General features: G+C 45.3%; 1 protein-coding gene across 1 annotated transcript; it reads left to right on the top strand.

The window, feature by feature from the left end:
* The first annotated feature begins 2,265 nt into the window (after window positions 1-2,265).
* ACVR1B (activin A receptor type 1B) lies at window positions 2,266-21,556 on the top strand. Its single transcript, XM_026659588.2, has 9 exons — window positions 2,266-2,286; window positions 9,471-9,710; window positions 11,447-11,695; window positions 13,589-13,819; window positions 14,612-14,779; window positions 15,478-15,634; window positions 16,630-16,754; window positions 17,426-17,556; window positions 18,340-21,556. The coding sequence occupies exons 2-9, from the start codon at window positions 9,536-9,538 to the stop codon at window positions 18,463-18,465; spliced, it is 1,362 nt and encodes a 453-aa protein (XP_026515373.1). The 5' UTR covers window positions 2,266-2,286; window positions 9,471-9,535; the 3' UTR covers window positions 18,466-21,556.
* Window positions 21,557-26,980: the final 5,424 nt, after the last annotated feature.

Raw genomic sequence — 26,980 nt, 5'->3', positions numbered from 1 at the left:
GGGTCTGTTTGGTTTCAGAGTGGTAGCCATGTTAGTCTTTATCAGCAAAAACAACGAGGCATCCTTGTGGCACCTTAGAGACTAACAAATTTATTTGGGCATAAGCTTTCGTGGGCTACAACTCACTTCATCAGATGCATGGAGTGGAAATACAGGAGCAGGTATAAATATATGAAAAGATGTGAGTTGCCTTACCAAGTGTGTCTTTTCATGTATTTATACCTGGGTCTGCTTGGTGACCCGCCAGGATTGACGCATGAATAGAGAGAGGGGTGCTGGTATCTGGGAGTACCACTATGTTCCTCTAGACTAGAGTCTGTGCAGAATGTGTGGGGTGGTCTGATTGTTATGCAAATTAAGGTGCACAGCATCTTTATTTTTTTAGGAATTAAAGTCAGAGGTTTTAGTATTATTTCCCTTGAATTCTATTTTAAAATGGCTCCTTTCCAAAGCCTCACACTACTGGGGACCAGCTCCCAGTAATTGTGGAGGAATGGTACTTTTGTAGAGGAGGCCAGAAGCTTCCAAACCACTTCCAGTACTGCGACATTTGTAAATGTTCACTGTGGGGCTGGAGGAAACCTATTCTCAGTTGTTGTTTCTGTGTGGTTTTATCGGGTGTTACTGTTTCTTTTAACCTGTGGGGATCCTTTTACTTAAAGCCAAGTGCTGCTGCTTTGATTTAAAAAATAAACAAACTGAAACTTGTGCTGGTGAAAGGCATCGGCTTGATTAGGCTGAAGACTGATGCCTTCCTTCTATTTATTCACTGAGTTAGTACAGTACTAGCTTTCCTGCCTATCTGCCTCAGCCCTGGCTGCCTCTAAGCTCGGGGCAGAGGATAGCTGCTTCTTCATGGCCCATTCAGTCCTTGGCCTCTGGAAAATTGCCCACAAAAATGTTAATAGGGATAGCTGCTTGTGTACAGTAATTTGAATAGGAGTCCAATGAGAATTGAGACCCGCAGCTCATTTTGCCTATGTCAGATTGTATAACTTTGGGTCTTTACTGGCTCAGATGTGTGTTGCTAACCTGTGAAGCAGCAGATAATGTATTTGACATTTCTGATTAAATTGCTGTTAATACAGATGCACTTGGGTAGAGGATAGGTATATGATCTTTTTTTAAACTGAGAATGACATATAGCCTTAGAAATTTGCATCAGCCACCCTCTTTGAACTCCATCAAAGGTCTAGGTGAGGTTCCCCTCTCAGTTCTGTTCTGAAAGCTTCATCTTGCATCTTCCATAAAGTTTGTGCATATAAAAATAAACAGGAAATGGATAATTGACTTCCTGTGTTTTGTGGAAATTAACCTGATTATCTATAGCTTTGATATTGTACTTTGTATAGCTGGCTAACGTTTCCATTAAGCATCTTTTGTGTTTTCATTCACACTGTGTGTGAAAGGTGTTAGTGCAGTATGGTCTTGTGGACAGGGAAGAAGGTGTGAGTAGGTCCTGGTGTTTGTGGAAGGATAGTTATGTGAACAAGCAACTAATTCTGTAGAACAGCATAAAAAGATAGTCTTTCTGGGTGGAATAAGAAATGGCCGGGAGTGTAGAATCTAAGGCTGTTTGCTGCTTAAGAAGCCATTATGTAAACTCGGTGTGCCTTAACAAACAAGGTCTCAGAAGCTTTCTGTTGCACCCTATATGTGTTTTACTTGAGAGTCTAACAGCTTTAAAGTGCTATATACATTAGTAAATAAGACTTACAAAAACACCCTCCTCCTCCCTCCCTGGTTATCTCTAGTATAGCGTTATGTGGGATTTTTTGTTTGCTTCCTTTCAATAAAGCACTAAAATGTTCTGCAGACAACAATCTTCCACAGGTAGATCCTGTGACTACCACCTGCTTAAAATATATATTTACCCAATTAAATCAGACTAGCTCTGACTGGTACATAATTCATATTTTAGAACTCTCAAAGAAAGATTTTTTTCTAACTGGAAATTAAAAACTGGCCAACAGGCATTCATGAACTCTCTTAAACCACTTGGCCAGACGACTCAGACTTTTTTTTCTCTGGGTACACAATCTGTTGCCAGCAGTGGATGTGTACCGGAAACCAGTGTTGCGAAAGGAGTAAAGTGAAACGTCAGTTCTGTAATAGCAAACAAAGTTCACAGGGTGTCAGCTAGTGGGAATGGTTTCTCTCCGTGTGTCCAGGGAGTAGTTATCTGAGTGCAACAAGAGAATTAAGTTCTCTTTTGTTTGTGCTTCCAGTGGAGTAAGCTGTGATGAAGGAATTTCTGTGATTGAAACCCCACTACTAGTAAATATTGTAAGTCAGGTCATGGAGTGTGGATAGATGTGCCGTGGTGGGATGGCTCTTTGGTCCTATTTATTTCAGCAATAACCTTTTTATTTAGACTCTCACATGCTTGTTGCCTAAGCCTCTGGGCCTACTTACAACGATAAACAATATTTTTTAATATATCACATCAATAACTGTCAGGGTTTGGGTCCTAAGAACTGTCAGTGACTGATGAACATCTTTGGTTTGCTATAGAATTGACTTTTAGAAGAAGCTTTCCTAATCCTGAAGCACGGATTTGGGCTTCATTACATTTATTGTTCTCATAACAAATTTTAAAAATGTAAAATTAGTTAAACAGGTGTCAAAGCTAGAGTGGGGGGTGGGGTGGGAACACAGATCCAGCATTCGTTTTCTGACTTGAAGAACAGCAATCAGAGACATCAGGCCTTATTTTAATTAACATTCAATGTATTCAAATAACAATGAATTTTAAAGAAGTGAATTGAAATAAGTCAGTCCACTCAGAGGCTGTCACTTTGTGTAATAGAGATTGGTACTGCACAGTGACAACTGCTCACTGTAATAGAAAGTGCATGTCGACTGCATTTTTTTCCCTGTATGTTTTCCATTCAGTAGTATTGCTTTAATATCCAATTCAGCCTCTGTCAGAGTACTGTAGCCAGCTTCTGGGGGTCATATGCGCCCAATTTTTCTGTTGGCCCTTTTTATTTCTAACTTCATTGATTATAGTGTAACTTCTAGTTTCTACAAATTTTTTCATATTATCCAGAAAATGATTTCAGCATTAACTAGTGGTTACAAAGTAAAAATGTAAAATTAATAGCAATTGGAAAGCAGATTTAAGAAACAATGGCAAGGGACAAGAGACATTTGCAGATGAGATCTGGAAGTAGATGGAAAGTTGATGAGGCACCAAGATGTAGGAAGGCTGTTTCAAATGGTGGCATCTACAGAAGAGAAAGCTCTTGCACCAATCCTGTCGTCATTGTGTGGTAGAACAGAGGGACACACTTGCTGGAGGAGTAAAGAAACAAGGTCTGTGAAGTAGCTGGAATGGGTACATGGGTTATTTGTTTCAGAGTTGAGTTCTATTGTGGAACAAGTGAAGTGGCTTGAGAATCGACAGTGATGTGCTACTGTTTCTTAGTATGAGAGAGAGGGTGAGCAGCAGCATTCTGTACCTACCAGACTCTAGAACTTGGACTTGGTAATGCCGGCTGCTCTGGGCAAAGAGAGTTGCAGTGGTCAGGATGAAAGTAGTGGGATGTATCAGGAACTAGCATGGACGTGAGCCTTATTTTTAGACTGATTTTCTGTACTCTTAAATTTAAAACAACAAAAAGTCTTCTGCCTAGTTGTTTAACTTTAACAAGGTCTGGCCAGCTTGATGACCGTGACCAAAATTTTATCTGGCATAATTGTCTCTTATTGATTTGAACACTGGGTTCTAGCAATGTGTCGTCAACTTCGCAATCTATTTGATTAGTCTTGAGTATCCCTTGTCCTTGTGTTTTGAGAATGAAACCAGTCACTAGACTTGCAGCCACTGTCATCCTGCCCGATGCATGACACAGATGGGTGTCTAGCAATTTATGCATGGGACTGGCAGATTGGAAAGATGGATTCGGTTCTTAGTCCTGCAGTGGACTTGCTGTTTGCTGGTGTGGGTGGCCTGCTTACCTCATACAGATACTGTGAGGCTTAATTCTTTTAGTAGGCATTCTAGAGTAGATAAGGTTCCAGTGGTTGCTGGTGTGTTAGCCCTCGTGTTATGTAGCTTGACCTGAGAAGGGTTAAATGGCATCCTTATTAAAATGCTGCAAGAGCCTTGTCTACACTAGCCCTCTCCTTGGTAGCACTACATTAGTAAAAAAAAGAGTAGAGTAGACCAGTTGGCAGGATTGACAAAACAATCCTGCCAATACCAGGGATGGCACTACTGTTGCCCATAAAATCACAGAAATGTAGGACTCAAAGGGACCTTAGTAGGTCATCTAGTTCAGTTCCTTCACTGCGGTAGGACTAAGTATTATGTAGACCATCCCTGCCAGTTGTCTGTCCTGTTCTTGAAAACCTCCAGTGATTAAGATTCCACAACCTCCCTAGGTATTTTGTTCCAGTGCTTGACCCTTACAGTCAAGTTTTTTCCTAATGTCTAACCTAAATCTGCCTTGCTGCAATTTAAGCCCATTACTACTTGTCCTGTCTTCAGTGGATAAGAACAACTTATCACCCTCCTTTTTATAACAACCTTTTCAGCACTTGAAGACTGTTATTGTGTCCCCCCTTCCCCTTCTCCAGACTAAACAAGCCCAATTTTTTCACTCTTTCCTTGTAGGTCATGTTTTCTAGACATTTAATCATTGTTCTTGCTCTCCTTTGGACTTTCTCCAGTTTGTCCGCATCTTTCCTGAAGTGTGGTGCCCAGTGCTGCACACAGTACTCCAGTTGAGGCCTTATCAGTGCTGAGTAGAGTGGAAGAATTCTTGTCTTGCTTACAACTTCCTGCTGATACATCCCAGAATGATGTTTGCTTTTTTTGCAACAGTATTACATTGTTGACTCACATTTAGTTTCTGATCTCTAACCCTCAGATCCTTTTCTGCAGTATTCCTTCCTAGGCAGTCATGTCCCATTTTGTATTTGTGCAATTGATTATTCCTTTCTAAGTGTAGTATTTTGCATTTGTCCTTGTTGAATTTCATCCTGTTTATTTCAGACCATTTCTCCTGTTTGTCAAGATCACTTTGAATTCTGATCCTGTCCTCTGAAGTGCTTGCAACCTTTCCCAGCCTGGTATCATCTGCCATCTTTCTATCTCCAGAGTGGTGGTGGTGGTGTTTCTGCCTAGATCTTTCAGTCCTCCTGAGAAGATGAGAGCTGTTGCTCAGAGCCCATCAGTTCCAGCAGTGCTGCTATAGCTCTTGATTAAAATTCCTTTCATAAACCAAGTGATAAAAAGGGAGGATTCCTTAACTCTCTTCTAAATCTTCCTGTTGCAGTGTTGATTGACTGCCCGTGTGCAATTAAAAAAAAAAAAATAGGGATGGAACTAGAGGAGCTCCCCCACCCCTTCAATTGATGTCATGACCACCAGCATTCAGCTTTGGATTAAATCACAGTGACAGTTCACTTCAGCATAAATACAGATCTGATCTATCTTTTAGAGTGAGAACAAAGCTTTCATTCTGAGGTTCTGCAGCTTAATGTTACACTTGTTTAAACAGCTTCTTTAGGGTTGGGTTTGTCTTTGAGCAGAATGTCAAAAAGACAGTGTACTGAACAGATATAACCGAATCCACTGCCAACTTCTATAGCACCTTTCATGCAAACTCATCCCTAGGCACTTTAGTGGAACTAAAGACACCAATTGTGTGAACTGTCGTTTTGTTTTCTTTTGTCCAGTCAATTTTCTTTAGCCCAGTTAATTCTTCTATTTAAGTAGATTATATTTTGCTCAATAAGAGCCTTTTCTTCAGGAAAAGATAGCTGTTAGTGTGAAAATTTCTTTTATTCAGTCATTTCTCCTTTTGACTTGCCCAAACATCCCCAGCTGCTCTCAGAATCTTGCTTTGAAAGGAGCTTGTGTTCAGCTTTCAAATACCTGTTGGGTTTTGAACACTCTCCAAGGGGAAAGAGTTGTAGTTTTTCTTTTAGAAATACTGGGTTTTGCTTCTGGTTTTATTGATATAAGAAGAACCTTCCCTTCTGGTTAATCAAACTTGAAATGCTAGAACTGCACGAGTTGCCTTTGTAATTCTGTTTGTGCTGGGGTCCCTTAATTCCCCTATTTCCCTCCAGGCATCGACGCAGAGAGGCCCTGGAAAACAGCCAATTGCCCAGGCCCTGAAAAAACAGCATCTGAGCCGTTATTGCTGTAGCTCCAACAGTTGTCCAGTATGGGGCACTTGCAGAAGAACGATGTTCTAGCTGGCCATTTTGCTCTAGGGTAGCTGCATGTGTCTATATATGCGAGTACTGGACTACTTCATAAAAGAGAAGAAGAGAGCCATTCAGACATTTAGGAAGGGAAAGTAGTATAATGTTTGGAACAGGGGGTAGGAATTGGACTTCAGATTCTATTCCCAGTTCTGGCACTGATTTGCTGTGTGGTCTGGGGCATTCTGCTTCCATTTACTTTTCTATAAAATGGAGTTAAAGGTCACCCGCTGCATAGGGATTGTGAAGCGGAATGTTTGCAAAGTTTGAGGTCCTCTAATGAAATGTGCAATAGAAGTATGTACATTTGTTCACTGAGAAATAACTTCCCTTACTCTTGTACTGCTCCTTTTATTCTATAGGTTCCCAGATGCAAACACAATGTCATGTGCCACTAAAATGCACAGCCATCTCTGGTGAGGAGGTTTGCAGCCAAGCTGGACAATCAGCACACAACAGCATGTGGACAAATCTTGGCCAGCATCATTAGTGATTCACTTAGAATGAGACCATATTCTAATGAGCGGTGGAAAATGAAGATCAGGAACTCAAGTTGTTTTGTCAAGCCAAACCTTAGCGATTGGTTTGCCTTTTTTAATAATAAAAGCAGGTCCCCTTTCAGCAGCATATTATAGGAAGGGTGCTTCTTGCCCATCTCAGAATAGTCCAGTCTTTGTCTTCAGTTTCTCTTTCCCACTCCCAAAATAGAAATGAGGCCCGTGGATATCTGTCTGTGCTAGACCCAGAACAGAAATACTAAGTTATGTTTACCACTTATGAAGTGCTCTTGGGAAGAAAATTTACTTTTATCATCTGTTTTTGGTATTTAACTGGTCTTCAATCTCTTGTACTATTTTACATTGTATAGTTCTTGGTTCACACAAAATCAGTATCCAGTTTAATTTATCTAAATTGCTACAGCTGCCTCTGAGGTGGAATATGACAGCTGTTTAATAGCTCACAGCAACAGTTTGAAAGAGAAAATTAACAGTGTCCTCTTGACACTTCAGGGAAAATAGAGGGACTTCTAGTGTAATTATCCAAATTAGGATTTAGCCAGGATGCTGGCTCAATGTGTCATGAAATTATCATGACCACAAGTGATCAGGACCTGTTTTGTATTCTTGTCCACTACATTTGAGCTTTGGGTTCAGTGCTGAATCAGAAGGAGGAGATCCTTCTTGCAGCACCCTGTATTTTCTTAGCTGTCTTCCATCCACATACTGACCTAATCTTGACCTACTTGGCTTGTTAAATCTGTTCATCCCCCAAGATTGTATAACTGAAGGCTGTGAGTTCCAGTGACACCTCAGGAAGGTGACTGACATTGGAGCGTGGAAAGGGAAGTGTAGTCCAGTGTGGTGACTTTTCTCATCCACAATATTTGTAAAGTGGGGGAGAAAATCAACAGCAAATTCCTCCAAGTCTGTTTGAGTGGGGGACAGGTAACTGCTGCTCTCATTTATATACTTTAAATGTTACTTTAAACTTTCTGCCTTAAAAACCATCTCTGCAGCGGGTATGTACATGTTTCTGAATCCCTCCAGGGAGACGGGGATCTGAAGAAAGTAGTACATGATATTAAACGGTTCCCACCCTTCTCCCTAACATGGTTAAATTCCCTTTGTTTCCTAGCATGGCATTGGCTAAGGATTTGGCTGCAGATTTTCAGGCAGCTTGAGAGAGAAATGATGACAGCTGGGAGGCTGAGATATGAAAATCTGTCTTTGGAGTTTGTTTGGGTAAAGAGTGAAGGGGATCTTTATCGATAGCAAGACACCAGAAATTTATTTAACCCAAGATAGTCTGTCAAATCAGCAAGCAGATACTGAAGAATTGACTGGCTCAGGAGAACATTAATGGGATGCAGAGCTTTTTGCCTCTTATCACCGATCTGAATCCAATCTTGGTTAGGAAACCACATGTTAAGTCACTGAACAATTGTCTGTGAAATAAGATGGCGAGTCTCAGTCTAATCGGTAGTGGATGGATATCCATGTTACAGTTGGGACGCTAGTTTGTAATCTCAGTGGAGGCTCAAGAACTAAGGGCACTGAACTTCTTCTCAGCCCTAGTGTGGCTCTTCCCCACCCCCGGGTCAGGTTTGGAACAAATTGGTGGAGACGTATACCTTGGTGCAGAACCTGTTCTAAGGATTGACAGGTCTTGACTCCAGCACTGTCTTTAATGAATAATAAATTCAATTAGAAAAACTATTTCTGAACCTTGACTCATGAAGAGGGGAATGGCTTAATAATTAGATGCTACCAGAAAAACAGACCCAATTTTTCAGTCCCCCCTTGTTAGCAGTTAAGACAGAGGCCCAGCCATCATGACTATATTTGTCAGTAAATGGAATTGGCAGGATGGTTGCCCTCTAAGACCCTCACCTTTCAGATTTTATGCACCATTTATAATTTCTTACCTTCTTTTTAACTGCCTCGTTAGGGGGTGGGGGCTGGACTGGCCTAATTCACATTGGCAGACTCCAGCATTGTTCAGTGGCAACTGCATTCAGCTACTGAAGACACCCCTGCACATCTATTGCAGGGGTGGCCAACCAGTGGCTCCGGAGTCACATGCGGCTCCTTGTATAGGCACTGACTCCAGGGTTGGAGCTACAGGCGCCAACTTTCCAATGTGCCCGGGGGTGCTCACTGCTCAACCCCTGGCCCTGCCCCCACTCCACCCCTTTCCACCCCCTCCCCTGAGCCTGCTGTGCCCTCACTCTACCTCCCCCCCCACCAAGAGCCTCCTGCATGCCATGAAACAGCTGATTGGGAGGTGTGTGTGGGGGGGTGCTGATCAGCGGGGCTGCCGGTGGGTGGGAAGCGCTGGGATTGGGGAGTGGGGGAGCTGATGAGGGGCTGCTGATGTATTACTGTGGCTCTTTGGCAATGTACATTGGTAAATTCTGGCTCCTTCTCAGGCTCGGGTTGGCCACCACTGATCTATTGCATGGCCTGAAAGTTGATCAGATTATCATTGGTGGCTTTTTGTTATGGAACTAGAGGGGGATGGGGAATCTATAATCCCCACTGCCTTCCAAAAAAAACCTAAAACAACCCTCTGTTCCCTAGTGCCTTATTCTTTGTCTGAAACATTAGCAAATATTATTGGTCCCTTTTAGAGCCAGTTCTGTCTCAGCAAAGCCTTAGAATGATCAGTCCTACCCCAATGGTAGATGAGTTTCCCTGCTCACAGCTCTGGTCGGTTTCAAAGAGGTTTCTGTGTCCTGATTTCTGCAGCTTTGATCTGTTTATGCTCCAACTGCAATCAAGCAAACTCCACCTGCAAAACAGATGGGGCTTGCATGGTCTCCAGCTCCAACCTGGGTGGAGTTGAGCACCACATCCGGACCTGCATCCCTAAAGCAGAGCTGATTCCTGCTGGAAAACCCTTCTACTGCCTGAGTTCAGAAGATCTGCGGAACACACATTGCTGCTATGTTGATTATTGCAACGAAATTGACCTAAAGGTACCCAGTGGTGAGTAAAGAAATCCGCTGTTATTTCATTGAAGATGGGGTACTGTCTAATAGTTAGAGCAGGATTGGGAGCCAGGACTCCTGAATCCTGTTCCTGGTTCTGCCACTATCTTGCTTTTGTAAATATGGGCAATTCCTTCACATCAGCAAAAAGGGAATAGTGGTGATCTACCTCACAGAGGGTTGTGAAGCAGTTTAAGATCCTCCTGATATAGGCAAATATTATCACCATTGCACCATTCAGTTTGTAGGGTGGGAAGAAGCCTCTAAGTTGGATTTTCTCTGATCTCCCCTTTGGTTCACCCATCTTCAAATGTTTGACATGATCAAGACAGCATACGTCTCCCACCTCATCAGCATTGCCCCTAGTGCCGCCCCCACATCCCCCCAGTCCTTTGAAAATTAGGTTATTTCTTGCCACTCAGTCATGGATGTCCTGCCTCTGCATAGCGCTCTCAGGCCATAAGGAGCAGTCCCTGGGGCAGTCTAAGATCCCCCTTGTGGCATTGAGTGGTACTGCAGTCTGCTCTTTATGCAATAGAATTGCTTCCTGTGGGACTGAAACGCCTTTGTCATGAGCTCTGAGCGTGGTTTTACAATTCAGCGTAAAATGAGGGAGATGCTTGACCTCTGAGTGAGTGCAATAGAAATAGACCTGTCCTGGAATGAGAGGGCTGGAAGAAATCTGACTTGTCAGAGTTCAAGGCCAGAAGGGACCACCACATTGTCTAATCTGACCTCCTGTAATGCTCAGCAACCGCACACTAAACCCAACAACCCATTCAGTCAGAGCTCTTGTGGCAGAGAAGGCACATGCTACTTATCTCCCCCATTCTGGGCAGTTTCTCTGGGTTCTCATGAACTGCAGAATGGTACCATCATCCATCAAGATAGGAGGGGAATTCTATTTTTTTCTGTTTAGGTCAAACCCTTCACCAGTTGTTGATTTTAAAGACTCATTAGCTGTTACATGTGGGGGATAATTCCTTCCTCCTTCACTATAACTTTTATTAAGAAAGTTGGCTTTGATGGTAACCAACTTTAATGCTTTAGCTGTAGTGCTATGTGAAGGCAATGACCAATTTATTTTAAGGGGAAGGTGGGAAGGAGTGCTTTGCATTGAACTTAAGTTAGGCAGTAGTGACTGTGTTGGGAGGGAGCAACACATCCAGGCCTAGGGCAGAAAGCTAGGTTAATCCAAGACGGAGCCTCCTGGGCAGGAATAAAAGGGAAGTCGAGGTGCACAGGGCCCCCCATAAACAAAGCTGCCATTCCTCATGTAAGTGAGGTGTATTCTGTGCTTAGATGGAAGATGCACTGCAGACTGGTCTTCTGAAATTGTTTGGTTACAGGTTTTTTTTGTTCCAATATAGTCTCACTTCATGACCGAAAATACACTATTGTAAACCCTAAACTGGGCGCTCAACTGGGGTCATCAACTGCTTCTTGCAGTTTCAGTAAAAGTGATGACCTTCCTCATCTGTTATTCCTACCCAGCCTGTTTACTTCCGCTTTGCAATAGGTAGTGAATTAGTGTTGCTGCTTGGAGTGTCCTTTACAAAGTCCTGAGACAGAGTTAAAGTAGTTCCGGCTCTAAGAGAAGGAGTTAGGGACTCTTGCCTACAGGGTTTTGTGTGTGTGTGTGTGTATATATATATATATATATATATATATATATATAAAAAAATAAAGGAATCAGGTTGTGCTTAAAATGTTTTTTCCCTCCTCCCACTAAAGGTCACGTGAAAGAGAATGAACCTCAGTCTAGTTGGGGCCCTGTGGAGTTAGTAGCAGTGATTGCAGGGCCTGTCTTCCTTTTGTTTGTCGTCATGATCATAGTGGTTTTCGTCTTTCATCACCACCAACGAGTTTATCACAATCGTCAGCGGTTGGACATGGAAGATCCCTCTTGTGAAATGTGTCTGTCCAAGGATAAGACTCTGCAAGATCTAGTTTATGATCTCTCCACTTCTGGCTCTGGCTCAGGTACTAAGCTGCTTTTGCTTTGGAAATAATAAATGACATAGAATTGTAACGGAATCCTGTATTCTGAAGTGCTCATCACCAGGGTGTCTGTTCTCATATTAGGCCATTGGCTATCCTTCCTTAGGTACAGTCTGAGTTGTACATTAGACAGTGAAGCCAGAGGCCCAGTATCAGCACTGGGATACTTTTGGCGATGGGAACTGTAGAATGCATAAGAGATACTGCACTCTACCATAATTGAGTCATTTGGCATTTACATAAAGTCGTCTTTGTGGATTTCAGTATATAAAATCTAGATCCTACCCAGGAAACAATTCCATCTACCTGTAAATGCGACATCAGATATAGCTGTCCCTGCTTTCTGTTGTGAACCTTCACTCAGGACACAGTGCATCTGGTTCATGTGATTGGTGTTTGGTTCTGTAACTAATTTTGAATTTTTAACAAACTTCACTGCACATATACAGGTTACCAGCTTTCAAATGATACGATCTCCATCAAAGCGGATGGAGAAATGGCAGAGTCTCTTTATCGAAATTGCATCAGTTAGGAAACTAGTATACAGATTTTACATTTATATAGCACCCTTCAACCCAAAGAATCCCCAAGAAATGTGTAAATGAACTACCCACAAGGTTCACTTCCTGAGCACTTATGTGAATCCTCTCGGGGGTGGAATTGTGTGGTTTAACAGCACACAACACTGTTCCACAACAGGTTGGGACAAGAAATGAATTGTATATCCCATCAACATTCTGCCTCCACAGATTACCCCTGCAATGTAACTTACTCAAGTAGGCATTTGGCCAGGACATAAGCATTAAATGCTGTGTCTCATGTGCAAAGTGTGCTATGGGATCTTTAATGACCAGAGCTAGTCAGGACTCTAACTTTGTGTCTTACCTGAAAGACTGCACCTACAGCAGTGTAATAGCCCCTTAACAAATGCTGTGGTGTTGCTTATTTTACTGCTGTCTCTCCACTTCTTACATATAGCCTCTCGATGTTGCTTAGAGAACTATCCCCCTGTGAGCACTGACTCTGCTCAGCTTACAAGATCTGATGGGATCACAGCACAAGGTGGTATGCAAGGTCTTGACCCAAAGTGATTTGGAACAGCTAAGAAATTGCAGGACTCTTGTGGTGTAAATCCATTGAGACGTTTTTAGGTCTGTATAAGTGTGTTAACTTATTGATTTTCTTGTAGAGAGAAGGCTAGCCATTTGATTTTGTTGGTGATTTGCCACTGCTGATGAAAGACCTTACATGTTGGTCCTGTTGTTGTAGCAGGTTTAGGGTAACTTTGGTTAGAAATTATATTTTATTTCCTTTTGACAAAGATGGTCCAACGTGCATGTGGTTGCTCAGATAGTGACTGATGAGCGCAGCAGAAGAACCTATATAGAATAGTACTTCGGATCCAGTCAGAATAACTGGTTACAGAACACAGGGCAGGATTGTTCTCCAGAATATTTGTCCACAGAGTTTTGTTTTGTTCTGAATAAAAACTGAGCTCACAGAGAAGTGTCTTGAAGTGATCAGTGACTTAAGTGACAGTGAATGATTGGCAATGGGGAGAGAACAATAACAATCTGATTCATATGTTGGAAGAAAGGCCAAGGATGAGAATGATCTTCTTTTCCGATCACCGTTCCCAAATCAGTTCTTGAGGGAGGGACATGACATTTTCTAATTGCGAAAACTTGTACTTGTGGGCCAAAACGCTTCCATCCCTGGCAGAATGGGATATGGTTCTTGGGTACCACAGGGGTGGATCTTGGGTTTTTATTTGGACTGCTAAATACAATCAAATCAAACCCAGACAACCCTAAACCTTGTGGCATCTCTCGAGTGTCCCTCATCCGAATTCTTCTTTCAATCTCTTGCCCACAGGTTTGCCACTCTTTGTCCAGCGAACTGTGGCTCGAACCATTGTCCTGCAGGAGATCATTGGAAAAGGCCGCTTTGGGGAGGTGTGGCGTGGCAGGTGGCGTGGAGGTGATGTGGCCGTGAAAATCTTCTCTTCACGGGAAGAGCGCTCCTGGTTTAGGGAAGCAGAAATATACCAGACTGTCATGTTGCGACATGAGAACATCTTGGGGTTTATTGCTGCAGATAACAAAGGTAAAAATGCTGTCTCAACCTTCAGAGCCAAAGCATTAATGGCCATAGGTTCCTCAGAGTTCCATGTTCTAGTATAGGATTTACTTTTTTTAATTAAATAGATAAAGAAAGCCATCAATCTATTTGTAAAGTGTTACGATCATTTCCCCCAAATTATAAAAATCGCCAACGATCATTAAAAACTATTAAAGCTGTCAGTGTGACATAATTTTGTTACAAAGGAAGCTTGCATAGTAGTTGAATGCACGAGCGCATTCAGGAGACTTCATGTTTTAATGTAAGTTAAATTATTTGTTAAAACATTCTTAACTTGGTGAGTTCTGCTCTTCACTTTTTTCCAGTTAATAGAAGTATTTGCTAGATCAAAATAATTCTAATAATTTAACTTAGTTGAAACAGGGATAGAGAATAGCCTGACCTGTGCACTGAAATGCTTAGCAGCACTTCCTTTGTCCCTGAGTATGGGCTTAATCCACAGAACTCACCTTCTTGCTGAGAAGAATCCGTAAAATTGCTGCTGTCACTAGCAGAGACATTGCGTCATTCATAGTAGAAGCTATTAAAGCAGTGACAGGTAATGTGAACAGCTGCTTAGGAAATGTACTAAATATATATAGCACTAAGGTGCTAGAAGTAATCATTACACTTTGCCTTTCAGTTCTTCCCTTGTCTGCTCAGACTTGCTGCTGACCTGCAGTCTAATCTAGCAGCTCTTCCTATGTTTGTTCAAAAACAAAATGCACCGTAAGTGCTGATGTTATGCTGCTCTCTCCCCTTTTTCTCTTGCTGCAGATAACGGGACTTGGACTCAGCTGTGGCTTGTCTCTGATTACCATGAGCATGGCTCTCTATTTGATTACCTCAACAGATACACCGTGACCATTGAGGGGATGATTAAACTGGCCCTGTCTGCTGCCAGCGGGTTGGCACACCTACACATGGAGATTGTGGGGACCCAGGGTAAGAGGGTGCTAGCAAAGTATCCTAACCATGAACTAGACATTCTTTGGAGAGACTAAAGCAGGAAAGGTGAAGACAGAAATATGGGGCTTGTATGATGCACAAGGTGCCTTGTACTGAGAGAGAGCTGGAATTTAATCATAAAATGAAAGAGGAAAAGTGCCTTAAGGACCTGGGGACTGAATCTAGGCCATTTTGGTCTTGAGCAAAAGTCATTGACACGAGTTAGTCTTAGTCCAGCTCCTGTTAGACAAGTGTCCACGTCTCTCTCTCTAGTGCGCGCACACACACCTTTAACTGCACTGGTTGGGGTGGGGAGCACAGAAGAGGTTAGCATAGGCAATGGCAGAGCAAAACAGATTGTAAACTCTTCAGAGCAGGGATTATGTCTTTGTGTGGATGAGACACCTGGTGCAGAGGGTCTGCTGCAGTTTAAATAATAGTACTTGGAGGGTAAATGGAAGCGCTTTAGTGTTTTTAGCACCTTTCACTGGTACAGAGCTTAATTTAAATAAGAGACTGGAAGAAGAATAGGGCTGCAGATCCTACTGTGCATAGAGATATTAAAATTCAAATTCACTCTGGATTTGATGACCGCCTCAGTCCCTCCATTTTCTGTGTTCAGCTCATCTTCACTGATCAGATACACTAAGGTGAGAGAGGAAAATCTGCTATTGAGATTTATTTTACTCCATCAGGAAAACCAGGGATTGCACACAGGGACTTGAAATCCAAGAACATCCTGGTGAAGAAGAACGGCATGTGTGCCATTGCTGACCTGGGTCTGGCTGTCCGGCATGATTCTGTTACCGACACCATTGATATTGCACCAAATCAAAGGGTTGGAACCAAACGGTAGGGAGAGGGCTCAGCTGTATTCCTGGTCAAGGTTCAGTGCCATCAGAATGAGGGTATAGAACAGCGGTTCTCGGGCCACGTATGGCGTGCTAAAAAACAAATCTCAAAATTTGCTGCTCTGGTCTGAAAGAGGGTAGGGCTAGCTGAAGGGGAGACCGTGTCTGGCAGCCTGCTGGAGTGGTCCTGCCAGCAGGGGGCTGGTGAGTGCTGCAGGGGGGCAGGGTGTGGGAGAATGGGTCTCTGGACAGGTTTGTGGGGAGGGGAGGCACTGGGATCTAGGGGTTTGTGGGGGTGCTGCAGCATCCTCAGGTTTTAGGCTGTGGGGTAGGGACTCAGGTCTCCGCTGCTTAGCCCTACTCTGTGGAGGGGTCTCTGAGCGGGGGGTGCTGGACATAGGGGACCGTGGGGTGTTTTTTGGGGGTGGGCACTGTGGTTCTCAAGCTGCAGCCCACAATGATAAATAGGTTGAGAACCACTGGTATAGAAAATGCATGAGCCTCACTGGGGATTGGTAGCGTTTCTATCTTAGGCATTGGCAGGGTTTCCAGAGTTTCGAAGGAGAATATTTAGTGGCTTTTTTATTTATGAATAAATGGTTTGAGTAGTCACAGCCTACTGCCTCTTCCCTCTGCTTATGTCCTTCCAAGGCTGAGGTTGGCTAGATGGCCTCTCCTTCAGGGAACTCTCCTATGAGGCTCCCTCACCTCCATCCCAGCCTCAGTGCACCTCTGACCATTCCTGTCTCCCTATTTCACCCCTCTTTCTTTTTGTTTTTGGTGTGGATGATTGTTCTATTTGCTCTCTTAACACAGTGCCTGCTCTGTCTGCATCATTGGGCTTAGTTTTATTTTCATTGTTTAACTTCTGTGCAGCATCCAAGCACTGGATCTGGTAACACATGTTGTATACAATAAACATGGAGAATTCATCATTGATGGTCTTCCAGAGAGTCCCTCTGACAAGGAAATGACATTGTTTTTTCTTTGCTGCAGATACATGGCCCCTGAAGTCTTGGATGAAACCATTAACATGAAGCATTTTGATTCATTTAAATGTGCTGATATCTATGCCCTTGGCCTGGTCTATTGGGAGATTGCTCGTAGGTGCAGTTCAGGAGGTAATATGCATTCAGCTTCTTCTCCCCACTGCTGCCCCCCCTCCCCCACCCCACAACCTTTGTCTTTGATTTAACTGAGGCCCAAAGTTAGGAGAGAATAACCTGTCCTTCAGGTAGTCGTGGAGATTGCTATAGTCCCAGGACACAGGGGTAAATGCAATGTCACCCAAGAGTATGGCCACCAAGATGGTGGTAGTGTGGGGAAGAGACTCAAGACTGCTCGTAGACCAGGCACATGAGAGGTGATGGGTAGCTGTGCTGTTGGTGGCACACCTATTTCTGTAGCTAAACCTTAGAGCAGGAAGTGGTGGTGCTGATTCAGTACATAGGTTGCTTCCCTATGAATCAGTACTGAACCAGTGTCCTAGCACATAGTAGTGGATGGGGGCAGGGATGGGCATCCTGTTGTTGTAAGTGCCATCTTTGGTATCCACTAAGTCTTGAGCACTTGTGGTCAGTACATGTATCTTGGCCCTTTTCCCAGGAAAGGGGAGGTGCTCACCCCAGTGGCCTCGCCTGATCCCAGTTTCGTTACTTGCATTCTGCTTCCCTGCACTGCTGTCTCTTCACTTCTGTAAGTCCTGTCATCCAGGCCAGGGGTATTGTGGCTCTGGTGAGAGTGGCAGTGATTTCCCTTCTCTGTGAATGACATTTTCCCTTCCCATGCCTAGGTATCCATGAAGAATATCAACTCCCATACTATGACCTTGTGCCCTCTGACCCCTCCATCGAGGAGATGCGGAAGGTTGTGTGTGATCAGAAGCTGCGCCCCAACATCCCTAACTGGTGGCAGAGTTATGAGGTAGGATCTGTTGTCATCTTCCTTTGAGCCTAAAGGAAATGCACTATCCACTGAATAGGTAAAGTTTAGAGTCAGTCCTGGACACTGAGTTCCAAATTCAGTAAGCGTGGAGGCTGGATTTCCCTACTCCAGCCAGGAGTGACTGGTCCCTCCAGGGTGGGTTTGGGGTCCATGGACAGAATCAGTGTGGGGAAGTCCAGTGGGAAAGTGAATGTGGAGACTTGAGGCTCCCATCTGAGGCTAGAGAGTAGGTGGTCACTCTTGCACTCCACTCGGTGGAGAAGGCCAGAGGTGTGTTCCCAGTGCTTGGATAGCAGGTCTGTTTCGAGTCCATTGTTTTCCATCCACGTTGCATATGATGGAAATCGGATGAGTGGTTAATAATTCCACGTTGTTAATAGTGAGTGAACTTTGTTACCCTGTAACTGCTCTTGGGCTCTTAATGTAACTGCTCTACCTCTTAATGCTTGACTTTTTCAGAGCACTATACAAATGTTAAGTAATGCTCAGAACGACCTCGCTGTCGTCATTATGCAGATGGGGTGAAACAGTTCCAGTTGAAGGGTGAAGTATGCTGGCAGGGTAGCATGGGGAGCTTGCATTGCTACTGCCCATGCGGTGCCTATTCTGGGGATAAGCAGAGGGCTTCACTCTTGGCACAGTTACGCCAGCCCCTTCCACAAGCGTTGGATTCACTTTTAAGTGTTGATTCGCTGTGTTAGCAGAAGGAACTGAACTCTCCGAAAGGGAAAGGGCTGACGTTTCTCTCCGTTTCCTGGCTAGGCGTTACGAGTGATGGGCAAGATGATGCGCGAGTGCTGGTATGCCAATGGTGCAGCTCGGCTAACGGCCCTCCGCATTAAGAAAACACTCTCGCAGCTCAGCATCCAGGAAGATGTGAAGATCTAGCCCACAAGTTGCAGCATGAGGAAGCTGCTCAAAAGCTGCCATGATAATCGACGGGATTGAGGCCTACCTCGTGTTTCTACCCAACCTACTGCTACCGACCAGACCGTGTGACCTATGGGCTGCTAGCCAGGGAGGACAGAGTCTATTACAAGAAATGTTCTTTTCCTGGTTTGGGTATGAAACAAACAGACCTTTTATAACCACCTCCTGACAGCGTGGAGACTTGAGGGATTTGTGCGGATGGCTCTCACCATGACCATCACTTTTGTTCCTTTGATGGAAATCCCTGTGTAGTCTAGTGAATATGGCACGTTCGCTGGGAAGCGTTCAGGGCCTGGGAGTGGGGAGGGAAAGGGACGGTGGTATTGCCAGACCTGCAGGTTTTCCAGGGACTGGCACAGACACACAGAGGCATTGGCTTCATAAACCCATTGCTCCTTCTTTTCAGCTTGAAAAATTCAAAAAGCCAGACTGGCTGCTTGCGTGTGTGTGTGTGTGTGTGTGTGTGTGTGTGTGCGCGCGCGTGCAAGTGTGTGCATGTGCAAAGCCATGTGTGCCCTGTGCCTGCTCAGTCCCCCTTAGACGTGCAGAGTATCTGCTTGTAGATTCGCACATTCCTGTTTGTTTTTCTGTGCATGTGCAAGTCCAAAGTGTCCTCTTCTGAGCTACGCGTGCTGGTGCCTTGCCTGTCCAGTAGTGAGCATTATCTAGCTTGAATAGGCTACTTACAGCCAGATCCTTCTTTCTCCTGGAGCAGGGTTCTATCCTGCCAGTTGTACACCAGCTGCAGGAACTTTCTGTCAAGTTGCCTCACTGCCATCCCTCTCCTTTTTAAAGCGGGTACTGATTTTTGTCCCTGAAATTTAAGCTTCTGTTTTGAAAACCCTGGTTTGTAATGTGTGGTAGTATGAAAGGATTGCCTTGCCAGAGGAGCCATCCGTGGGAGGGATGCAAAGGAGACAAGAAGCGTGTCTGAGAGATTGGAGCTGGCGCTACCCCTGGGTGGAGGGGACCAGGCCACAGGGACATGCAGGATATCAGCCTCTTAGGAGCATAACCCTTTGATCTCTCAAAGGGCTTTGGCAGGAACACTCTAGAACTTGGAGCCAAGCATTTAAAGTCTGATCTGTGAAGATCTCAGTGCCCACGAAAACAATTGTGCACAGCACCTCTCAAGGAGCACTCGGCACGCTGCAGGATCTGACATTGGCGACTAGGATTGGAAATACGTGTCCATCTTTTAAATATACATATATAAATATCTCATATTCTGGAAGCAGCTGTGTATAACTCTTTGGGTGGGGTAGGGAGGGGGTAACTGCATGAATCTTATTTTAATGGAATAACCAATCAGGGTGAAGTAGAATTGATTTGACTGTTGCCTAGTGAATGTTAGAAATAGTCCAGGGCTGAGTCCTGTGTCTGAACTGAATGCAGCATTAAAGGCAACATTAGAAAGCTGGGTTGTGTGATGGTTAGGGTGTTATCTGCGCTATGTAACTCTGAAGCCATAACTTTTAACTGGAGTGCATTTGATTATTTTTTATTTGATCGGGAGGGTCTGGATTTTAACTTTTTTTAATATTGTTAATTTTTATAAGAGAAGAGAAACAATCTATAATTACCTCTCAACCTCTTTGTTTGTAAAGAAATCACTGCAAAAAAAGGAAAAAAAAAAAAAATCCAAATGCACACAGCTGAATTTACACTGGAACTTTCTACTCGAACCTTGAGCCTGCTCTGTAAGTTGAGCGTTCATCTCTTCTCTGGCTCGCAGGTTGTTGTTTAACAGACTTTCTGTTCCTACTGTCTGTCTCTTTTCCCTCAGGCCCCCATCCCATCTGTGATTTAGATCTGTCAAATGAGGAGTCTTTTTTGCATTGTGTTTGGAGCCATTTTGCATTCTCCCATTGCTTTTAAATGACAGGCAGCACAGAGCTGCCTCCTGCCTGCAGCGGTCTGCATCTTAGACCCTGGGTTCATGGGGCAGCATACGTGCTTGGTGAATGTACGGCTTCCCCTTCTCATTTGTTCTGATTATTCCTCAGCCAGAAATTACTGCATCTCCAATGTGACTTGTTACTTACTGAACCCTTCTTCTGCATTGAGAAACCAAGGTGGTGTGTGCCTTAAAAATACCTACAAGACTCTTCAGCTACTGTAGCGGGACCTTTAGGATGAGACTTGTGCAGGGGCTGGGGAGGAAGTCTGAGCAACTGAAATAAACTGCCCTAGAGAGGCCCATCACACTGATAAGTAGGGGTTGCCATCTGGTCTTCCCATGAGCATTAAGAAAATTCTCCCTCCAGAGCACAAGGTCTCCTGTTCCATTAGCTGTCCAAAGACTTTCTTTATGACACTAATTCAGCAATTTAATTCCTTGGTTGATCCGCTCCGCCACCCCCCAACAGTAGCCACACATGTACCTGCCTCAATACCATACCAAACAGCACATCCCAGAGTTGTACTGGACCCGAATGTCTAGAAGGAGTGGGGTGGAAGGGGTTGGTATCACCTTGTGAAACACACTCAGTTCATAGGTACAGATAAGAGCGGTCAAACCCTCACTGGACCCTCTGAGATGGGAATAACAATGTAGCATTTATACAGCACTTTTCATGCAAATGTGCAAGAGTGGTGTGCAAACCTTACTTAGCTGACTTGTAGCAAATCTAGGAATCACTTTGCCCGGCACTGAAATGCAGTCTTGTCTGAAGTGAAACACACCATCTGTTTTAACAGCATACAGTAACGAAATAGTTGGGTTTAGGCATCTGGTTCAACCAGGGGAGGTGTTTCAGGTTGATCAATGGGATCAAACTGAGGAGGGGTTTCAGGTCAAAGCTTGTGCCTCTAGTCTCTGACACAAGATGAATGGATGGTACTCTGGCTTCAGAACAGATCTTTCTGGGTACTTATCTGCCCCCTTTCTATGTACATTTTATTAGAAAAGGACTGTAAAATAGTCACTTAGACACTTTACCTCTTCAGTATGCAAATGTAAATACATTGTAATATAGGAAATCTTGTGTTTAATATAAGAACAAGCTGTCCAATTTCTGCTGTACATTATTAAAGTTTGTTTTATTCACACAAACTGTTGGACTCTCTCTCAAACCCAGCTTGCTGTGGGTAACCTGCAAAAGGTTAGCCCTGGCCAGTGGGTATAGCTGTCTACAAACAAGGAGCAGGAAGGGAGTGGAGGAGGAGTAACCAGCGGTAATGGGATGGTACTTGGAAAAATAAACTAGACTAGGAGCGGTGTCAGACTGTGAAGCAGCCTCCACAGTCAAATGGGAAAGGCCTAATGCTGTGGGACACTTAAACAGGATCCTGGAACCTGTACTGTAGACAGAGGCCCTGCCTTGATCCCTGGGAACTCACCTGGAATGACCCTGGGCTCTTCCTACTGTCAACTCCAATAGGTGAGTCTGGTCTAATTTTTTTTCCTGTGCATCACATGATCTGTCTGCATGACTTGTCAGCAGTGGGGATTGAACCCAGGTCTGCTAGCCTGAAGCCAATGACACACACGTCATCCACCAGCTAGAGTCTACAGCAGCCCTCTTACCCCTGTGGGCAATACACCTTGCCTTTACCTTGCTTGGTGTTTCCCAAACACTGGGTCACATCCAGGTTGTAGACTGGTCATGGGCCTGCTGTGGCGGGGAGGTACCCACCCCACTCACATTGTAGCAGTGGGACTAGGCACCGTGTGACAGTGCCACTCCGGTTTGGACTGGCCACTTCTGTCACAGAGGGGTGGGGCTGTGATCCTGTGCAGCGGGTCCCAATTCCTGGAGCGGAGGGGGGTCGGGGTCAGGGCCAGCCCTGCAGGATGGGAGCTGTGGGGTGAGTGCAGGGCAGGCTTGCTATCCAGCCCCCTGTCCTCCTTCCCATCCGGGGGGGGGGGGGGGGGGCTTCCCCTCGGCACCAGGCTGGGATCAGGGTGGAAGGTATGGTGTGGTGGAGGGGAAGGATGCTGGCCTATGGTTTTGGGCCCCCCACCCACAAATTTGGACCCTGGGTGGGTTGCAAAAGACACTGCGGTGGGTGAGTCACCTTACTAAAATGTTTGGGAACCACTGACCTAGACTATTAAAAATGCAGTGCCTTGGCTCCTACGGTTTTACGGCGAGGGAACTGCGTAACAGTGGCTTCACTGTGTGTTTTCCAGTGAAGGCCGAGCTGGAGAGCTCCATGGCCAGCTAACAATGGCTTAAAACTGCACTAGGATTTTAACACTGGTTACCGGGTTAGCTTCACAGGAGTTAAACACAGCTTTAGTGACCTTCATTGGCTACCACACTTTAAAAAATACCCCTTTGCCATCCACTGGGCTCGCCTAAGCTAGGCTGAGCTGGAAATGGAAGTTTTAGGTCCCAGCCCTTCACCTCCATCCACTCGGTTTCTGTGGCCATGTATTAAAAGTGGTCCTTTTGGTAGGTGGTAACAGATGTAACTGGGCCTGTGGATGGCTTATTACTAAAAACCTACTCCAAGGAAGGTTTGTGGGCCCCCTCCCTCCAGACTGACTGTTTCAAAGTGGAGTACGTTTTAGGCCTCAATTGTATTTGCTGTTCAAAGTGCCTGAGCTAATTCCCGATTAGCACCCCTTCTGAACAGAGCATGTCGTGAAAGGATAATGGGGCCAATCCTCTCCTAACATTATGGTGCCTTGAGTACCCCATGAGATCAGACTAATGGACTTAGCTCTGGGGAAGCTGCCATCTGGGCCTTGCCCTGGATTTTAAACCGTAATAGCCTTTCTCTAGCACACCCTGCCCCCTGCTCTGTCAAAATGCAATCCCAGACTGTGACATGGGCAGAGCGGGGAGGTGTACAGTACCTCACCCTGGGTGGTGCCGCATCAGAGCTAGACAGCCAGGTGTACTCAGGTGTGACTCTGCTCACACCGGCCAGGCTGCAGAGCTACCAGCAGGTGGCTAGTACAGCCCAGGCCTTCTCTAAGGCAGCTAGCTTGAACTCAAACGACTCTCCTGGCAGCCGGAGGATGTGTGCAAGACAATTGGGATGGTTACAAACGTGTGTGTGTGTGTGTGTGTCTGGTAAACGTGGGCAAAATCCTGGCTGAGTGAAAGCCTGTGTTGGGCCAGGCAGTGCTCTGGGCAGTGGGGCTGTGAGCTCCTGGGGCAGCGCCGCTGCAGAGCCCGGCCTGACCCGGTCTCTGTGCTGCGTGGTGGCCTGTCTGTAGCGCTGCCCCCCACCGGTGCTCCAGGCAGCGTGGTAAGGGGGCAGGGAGCGGGGGCTTGGATAGAGGACAGGGGAGTTCGGGGTGGTGGTCAGGGGGCGGGGCAGTCGGGAAGGAGGAGGGGTTGGATGGGGGGGAGGGGTCCCAGGAATGAGAGGAGGGGTTAGATGGGCTGGTGGGGGTCTGGGAGCGGTCAGGGGACAGGGAGTGGGGGGGGGTGGATGGGGCAGGGGGCAGATAGGAGGTGGGGGCCAGCCCACGCCCCCTCCCCTAACCGACTCACACCCCCTCCCCTAACCGACTCACACCCCCTCCCCTAACCGGCTCTCCATACAATTTACAAAACCCGATGCGGCCCTCAGGCCAAAACATTTGCCTGCCCCTGGGCTAAGGGTTCTGCTGCCACCTGTTGGTAGATCTGCAAATTGAACTACTACTTAAACACCTCTCAGATGTAGGGTTATGTCCTGTTCCCATTGTTCAGGGGCTGAAACTGAGGCTCAGACTGAAGTGACTTATCCAAGGTCCTTCAGCAAGTACATAGAAACAAGGGGTCCTGACCCAGATTCTTTGCTTTTAATCCAGACCACCCTCCCTCCTCTCAAAGATCCCTTCCTTAGTGCTCCACGAGCAGACCCAGTGTCTTGGTTGCCTTGAGCAACTTAATCTACAAAGATTTTAACAATTCCTAAAACCAAAATGATGCAGGATCTTTTTATTACCTTGATTTTTTTTAATCAAGATGAGATCTTGGCCGTGTCCTGTGCTGATATCGCATCCTGTTAAGCCTCATTTTCTAACAATAAGATCAAGTCCTGAGCTTTTTATAAGCCTCTTACAAGCTTCTGTGTGGTGTATTCTCGACCTCAGCAGAGATCACTTCTGGTTGGTTTTGTCACTCTTAACTGCAGCCCCCCTCTAGTGAGGTACAAAGGATGCTGCAGCGTGGCTGAGGGGTAACAGCCGGAAACACTACAAAGATGCCTTTGGGTAGCAGATAAATGTCTTAAAAAACCAACTCCTCTCCAAAGGGCCACATGAGGCTTTGTCTACTCACTGATGTAATTAATCTGTGCAACCCCTTTGGACAGACGCTTCTCCTAGTCTCTGCCTTCTGTTGGCTAAGGATAGGGCATTGTTGGTGCACACAGATAGTGCCCGTTTAGTTAAAGCAGCACAATCCCCCTCGCATGGGCACATTTATACCAGTATAAAGGTGCTTTGCACCGGTATGGCTCTTCCCACATGGGAAGGGGAATAAGCTATCCCAGTATGTAGGATGCCTGTATATTAACATAGCTGCATCCACGTTAAGGGGGTTGTTCCAGCCTAGTTACAATGATACAACTTTGTGTAAACGAGGCCTTCGTTAGGCCCTGTTAAAAGTGCTTTGAAATCCCATGGTCGAAGATGCTCTGGAAGCTCTAGGTGTTGGCAACCCGACCTGGTATTTATGTGTGGTGACCACTTCTCCCGAGGGCGGGGTTCACGCCCTGTGCTCGGATCTGGCTCCAAACTGCCCCAAAGTCCATATGTGTTTGGATCTGGGGCTTGAGTGCTGCTCCATGTGGACTCTAACCTGGTTGGTCTCTCCCCGTCTCCAAGGATGATACTTTTTTATATTGCTCCCATGAGCTTGTGAGAGGTTTGACCCCCTCTGGGAACAGCTGTTTCTGTTCAGTACTGGGAGGGTGAGGAGCGGATCCCTGCCAACCCCTCCTAAAAGGGCAATTCCAAGAACAAACCCAGCACAAGGAGGGAACTCTGCATAACTTGCATCATTCCGAAGAAGGTCCTGCAACGTTGGAGTCAAGCTGTTGTGAAATCTCCCTCAGCTGCCAGCCATCTGCCCCCAGACACTTGGCTTTTGCGTTCGTTCTCACTGAGAAATGTTCTGCAGCTAACAGTGCATCAGTTCATTCCTTGCTAAAAATTAAAGCCAGCTGCTGGATCCAAACCACACACGCCGTGGAAATATTTTCTTGAAGGTGTTTCAGGCCAGGCCCTGTTGCAGAAAAGCAGTTGGTTTTAGGTCCTGTCTATGCTACTGTCAAAACCGGGGCCGCACTAGCTGGACTGTAGGCATAGACTCAGAGAGTCGTGGAAACGTCAGAACCTTGAGAAGTCACCAAGTCCAGCCCCCTGGACTGAGGCAGGGCCAAGTAAACCTAGACCAGCCCTGACAGGTGTTTGTCCTGCCTGTCCTTAAAAACCTCCAATGACGGGGATTCCACAACCTCCCTTGGAGGCCTATTCCAGAGCTTAACTACTCTGAGTTAAAGTTTTCCCTAATATCGAACCTAAATCTCCCTTGCTGCAGATTAAGCCCATTACTTCTCGTCCTACCCCCAACGGACGTGGAGAACAATTGGTCCCATCGTCTTTGTGACAGCCCTTAACATATTTGAAGACTGTTATCTGGTCTCCTCTCAGTCTTTTACTCTGAAGACTAAACAGGCCCAGTTTTGTTAACCTGGCCATACTGGGTCAGATCAATGGTCCATCTAGCCCAGTGTCTTGTCTTCTGACAGTGGCCAATGCCAAATACTTCAGAGGGACTGAACAGAACAAGGCAATTGGTGAGTGATCCATCTCCTGTTGTCCAGTCCCACCTTCTGGTTTAGGAACACCCAGAACATGGGGTTGTGTCCCTGACCATCTTGGCCAATAGCTAGTGATGGACCTAGCCTCTATGAACGTATCATTCACAACATCCCCTGGCAATGAGTTCCACAGGTTGACTGTGTGTTGTATGAAGCTGAACTTCCTTATGTTTGTCTTAAACTAGCTGCCTATTAATCTTATTGGGTAGCCCCTGGTTCATGTGTTATGTGAAGGGGTAAATAACACTTCCTTATTCACGTTCTCCACACCATTTGTGATTTTATAGACCTCCATCATATCCCCCTTTAGTGTCTTTTTTCCAAGCTTTCCTCATAGGTCGGGTTTTCTAAACCTTTTATCTTTTTCGTTGCTCTCCTCCAATGCTCTACAATTTGTCCACATCTTTCCTAAAGTGAGGCATCCAGAACTGGACACAGTCCTCCAGCCGAGTGGCTTACATACGACACTCCTGTTAATACACCCCAGAATGACATTAGCCTTTTTCACAACTGTGTCACGTTGACACATATTCGATTTGTGATCCACTATTACCCCAGATCCTCTCCAGCAGCACTACCACCTAGCCCGTTTTTCCCCATGCTGTAGTTGTGCGTTTGATTTTTCCTTCCACAGTGAAGTACTTTGCATTTGTATTTATTGAATTTCATCTTGGGGTGAGCTTGTAAGCATGGGGATCGC

The sequence above is a fragment of the Terrapene carolina genome, unplaced genomic scaffold, assembly GCF_002925995.2.
Source record: "Terrapene carolina triunguis isolate 2854851 unplaced genomic scaffold, T_m_triunguis-2.0 Scaffold641, whole genome shotgun sequence".
In the NCBI taxonomy this organism is placed as follows: domain Eukaryota; kingdom Metazoa; phylum Chordata; order Testudines; family Emydidae; genus Terrapene; species Terrapene triunguis.
Note: the sequence above shows the minus strand (reverse complement) of the source record. Positions and strands in the feature narration are given on the sequence as shown.

Coding starts and splice junctions, on each gene's coding strand:
- ACVR1B (XM_026659588.2), top strand. CDS start 9,536: ATGGTCTCCAGCTCCAACCTGGGTGGAGTTGAGCACCACATCCGGACC. Junction 9,711..11,446: donor TGACCTAAAGGTACCCAGTG/GTGAGTAAAGAA, acceptor CTCCCACTAAAG/GTCACGTGAAAGAGAATGAA. Junction 16,755..17,425: donor TCGTAGGTGCAGTTCAGGAG/GTAATATGCATT, acceptor TCCCATGCCTAG/GTATCCATGAAGAATATCAA.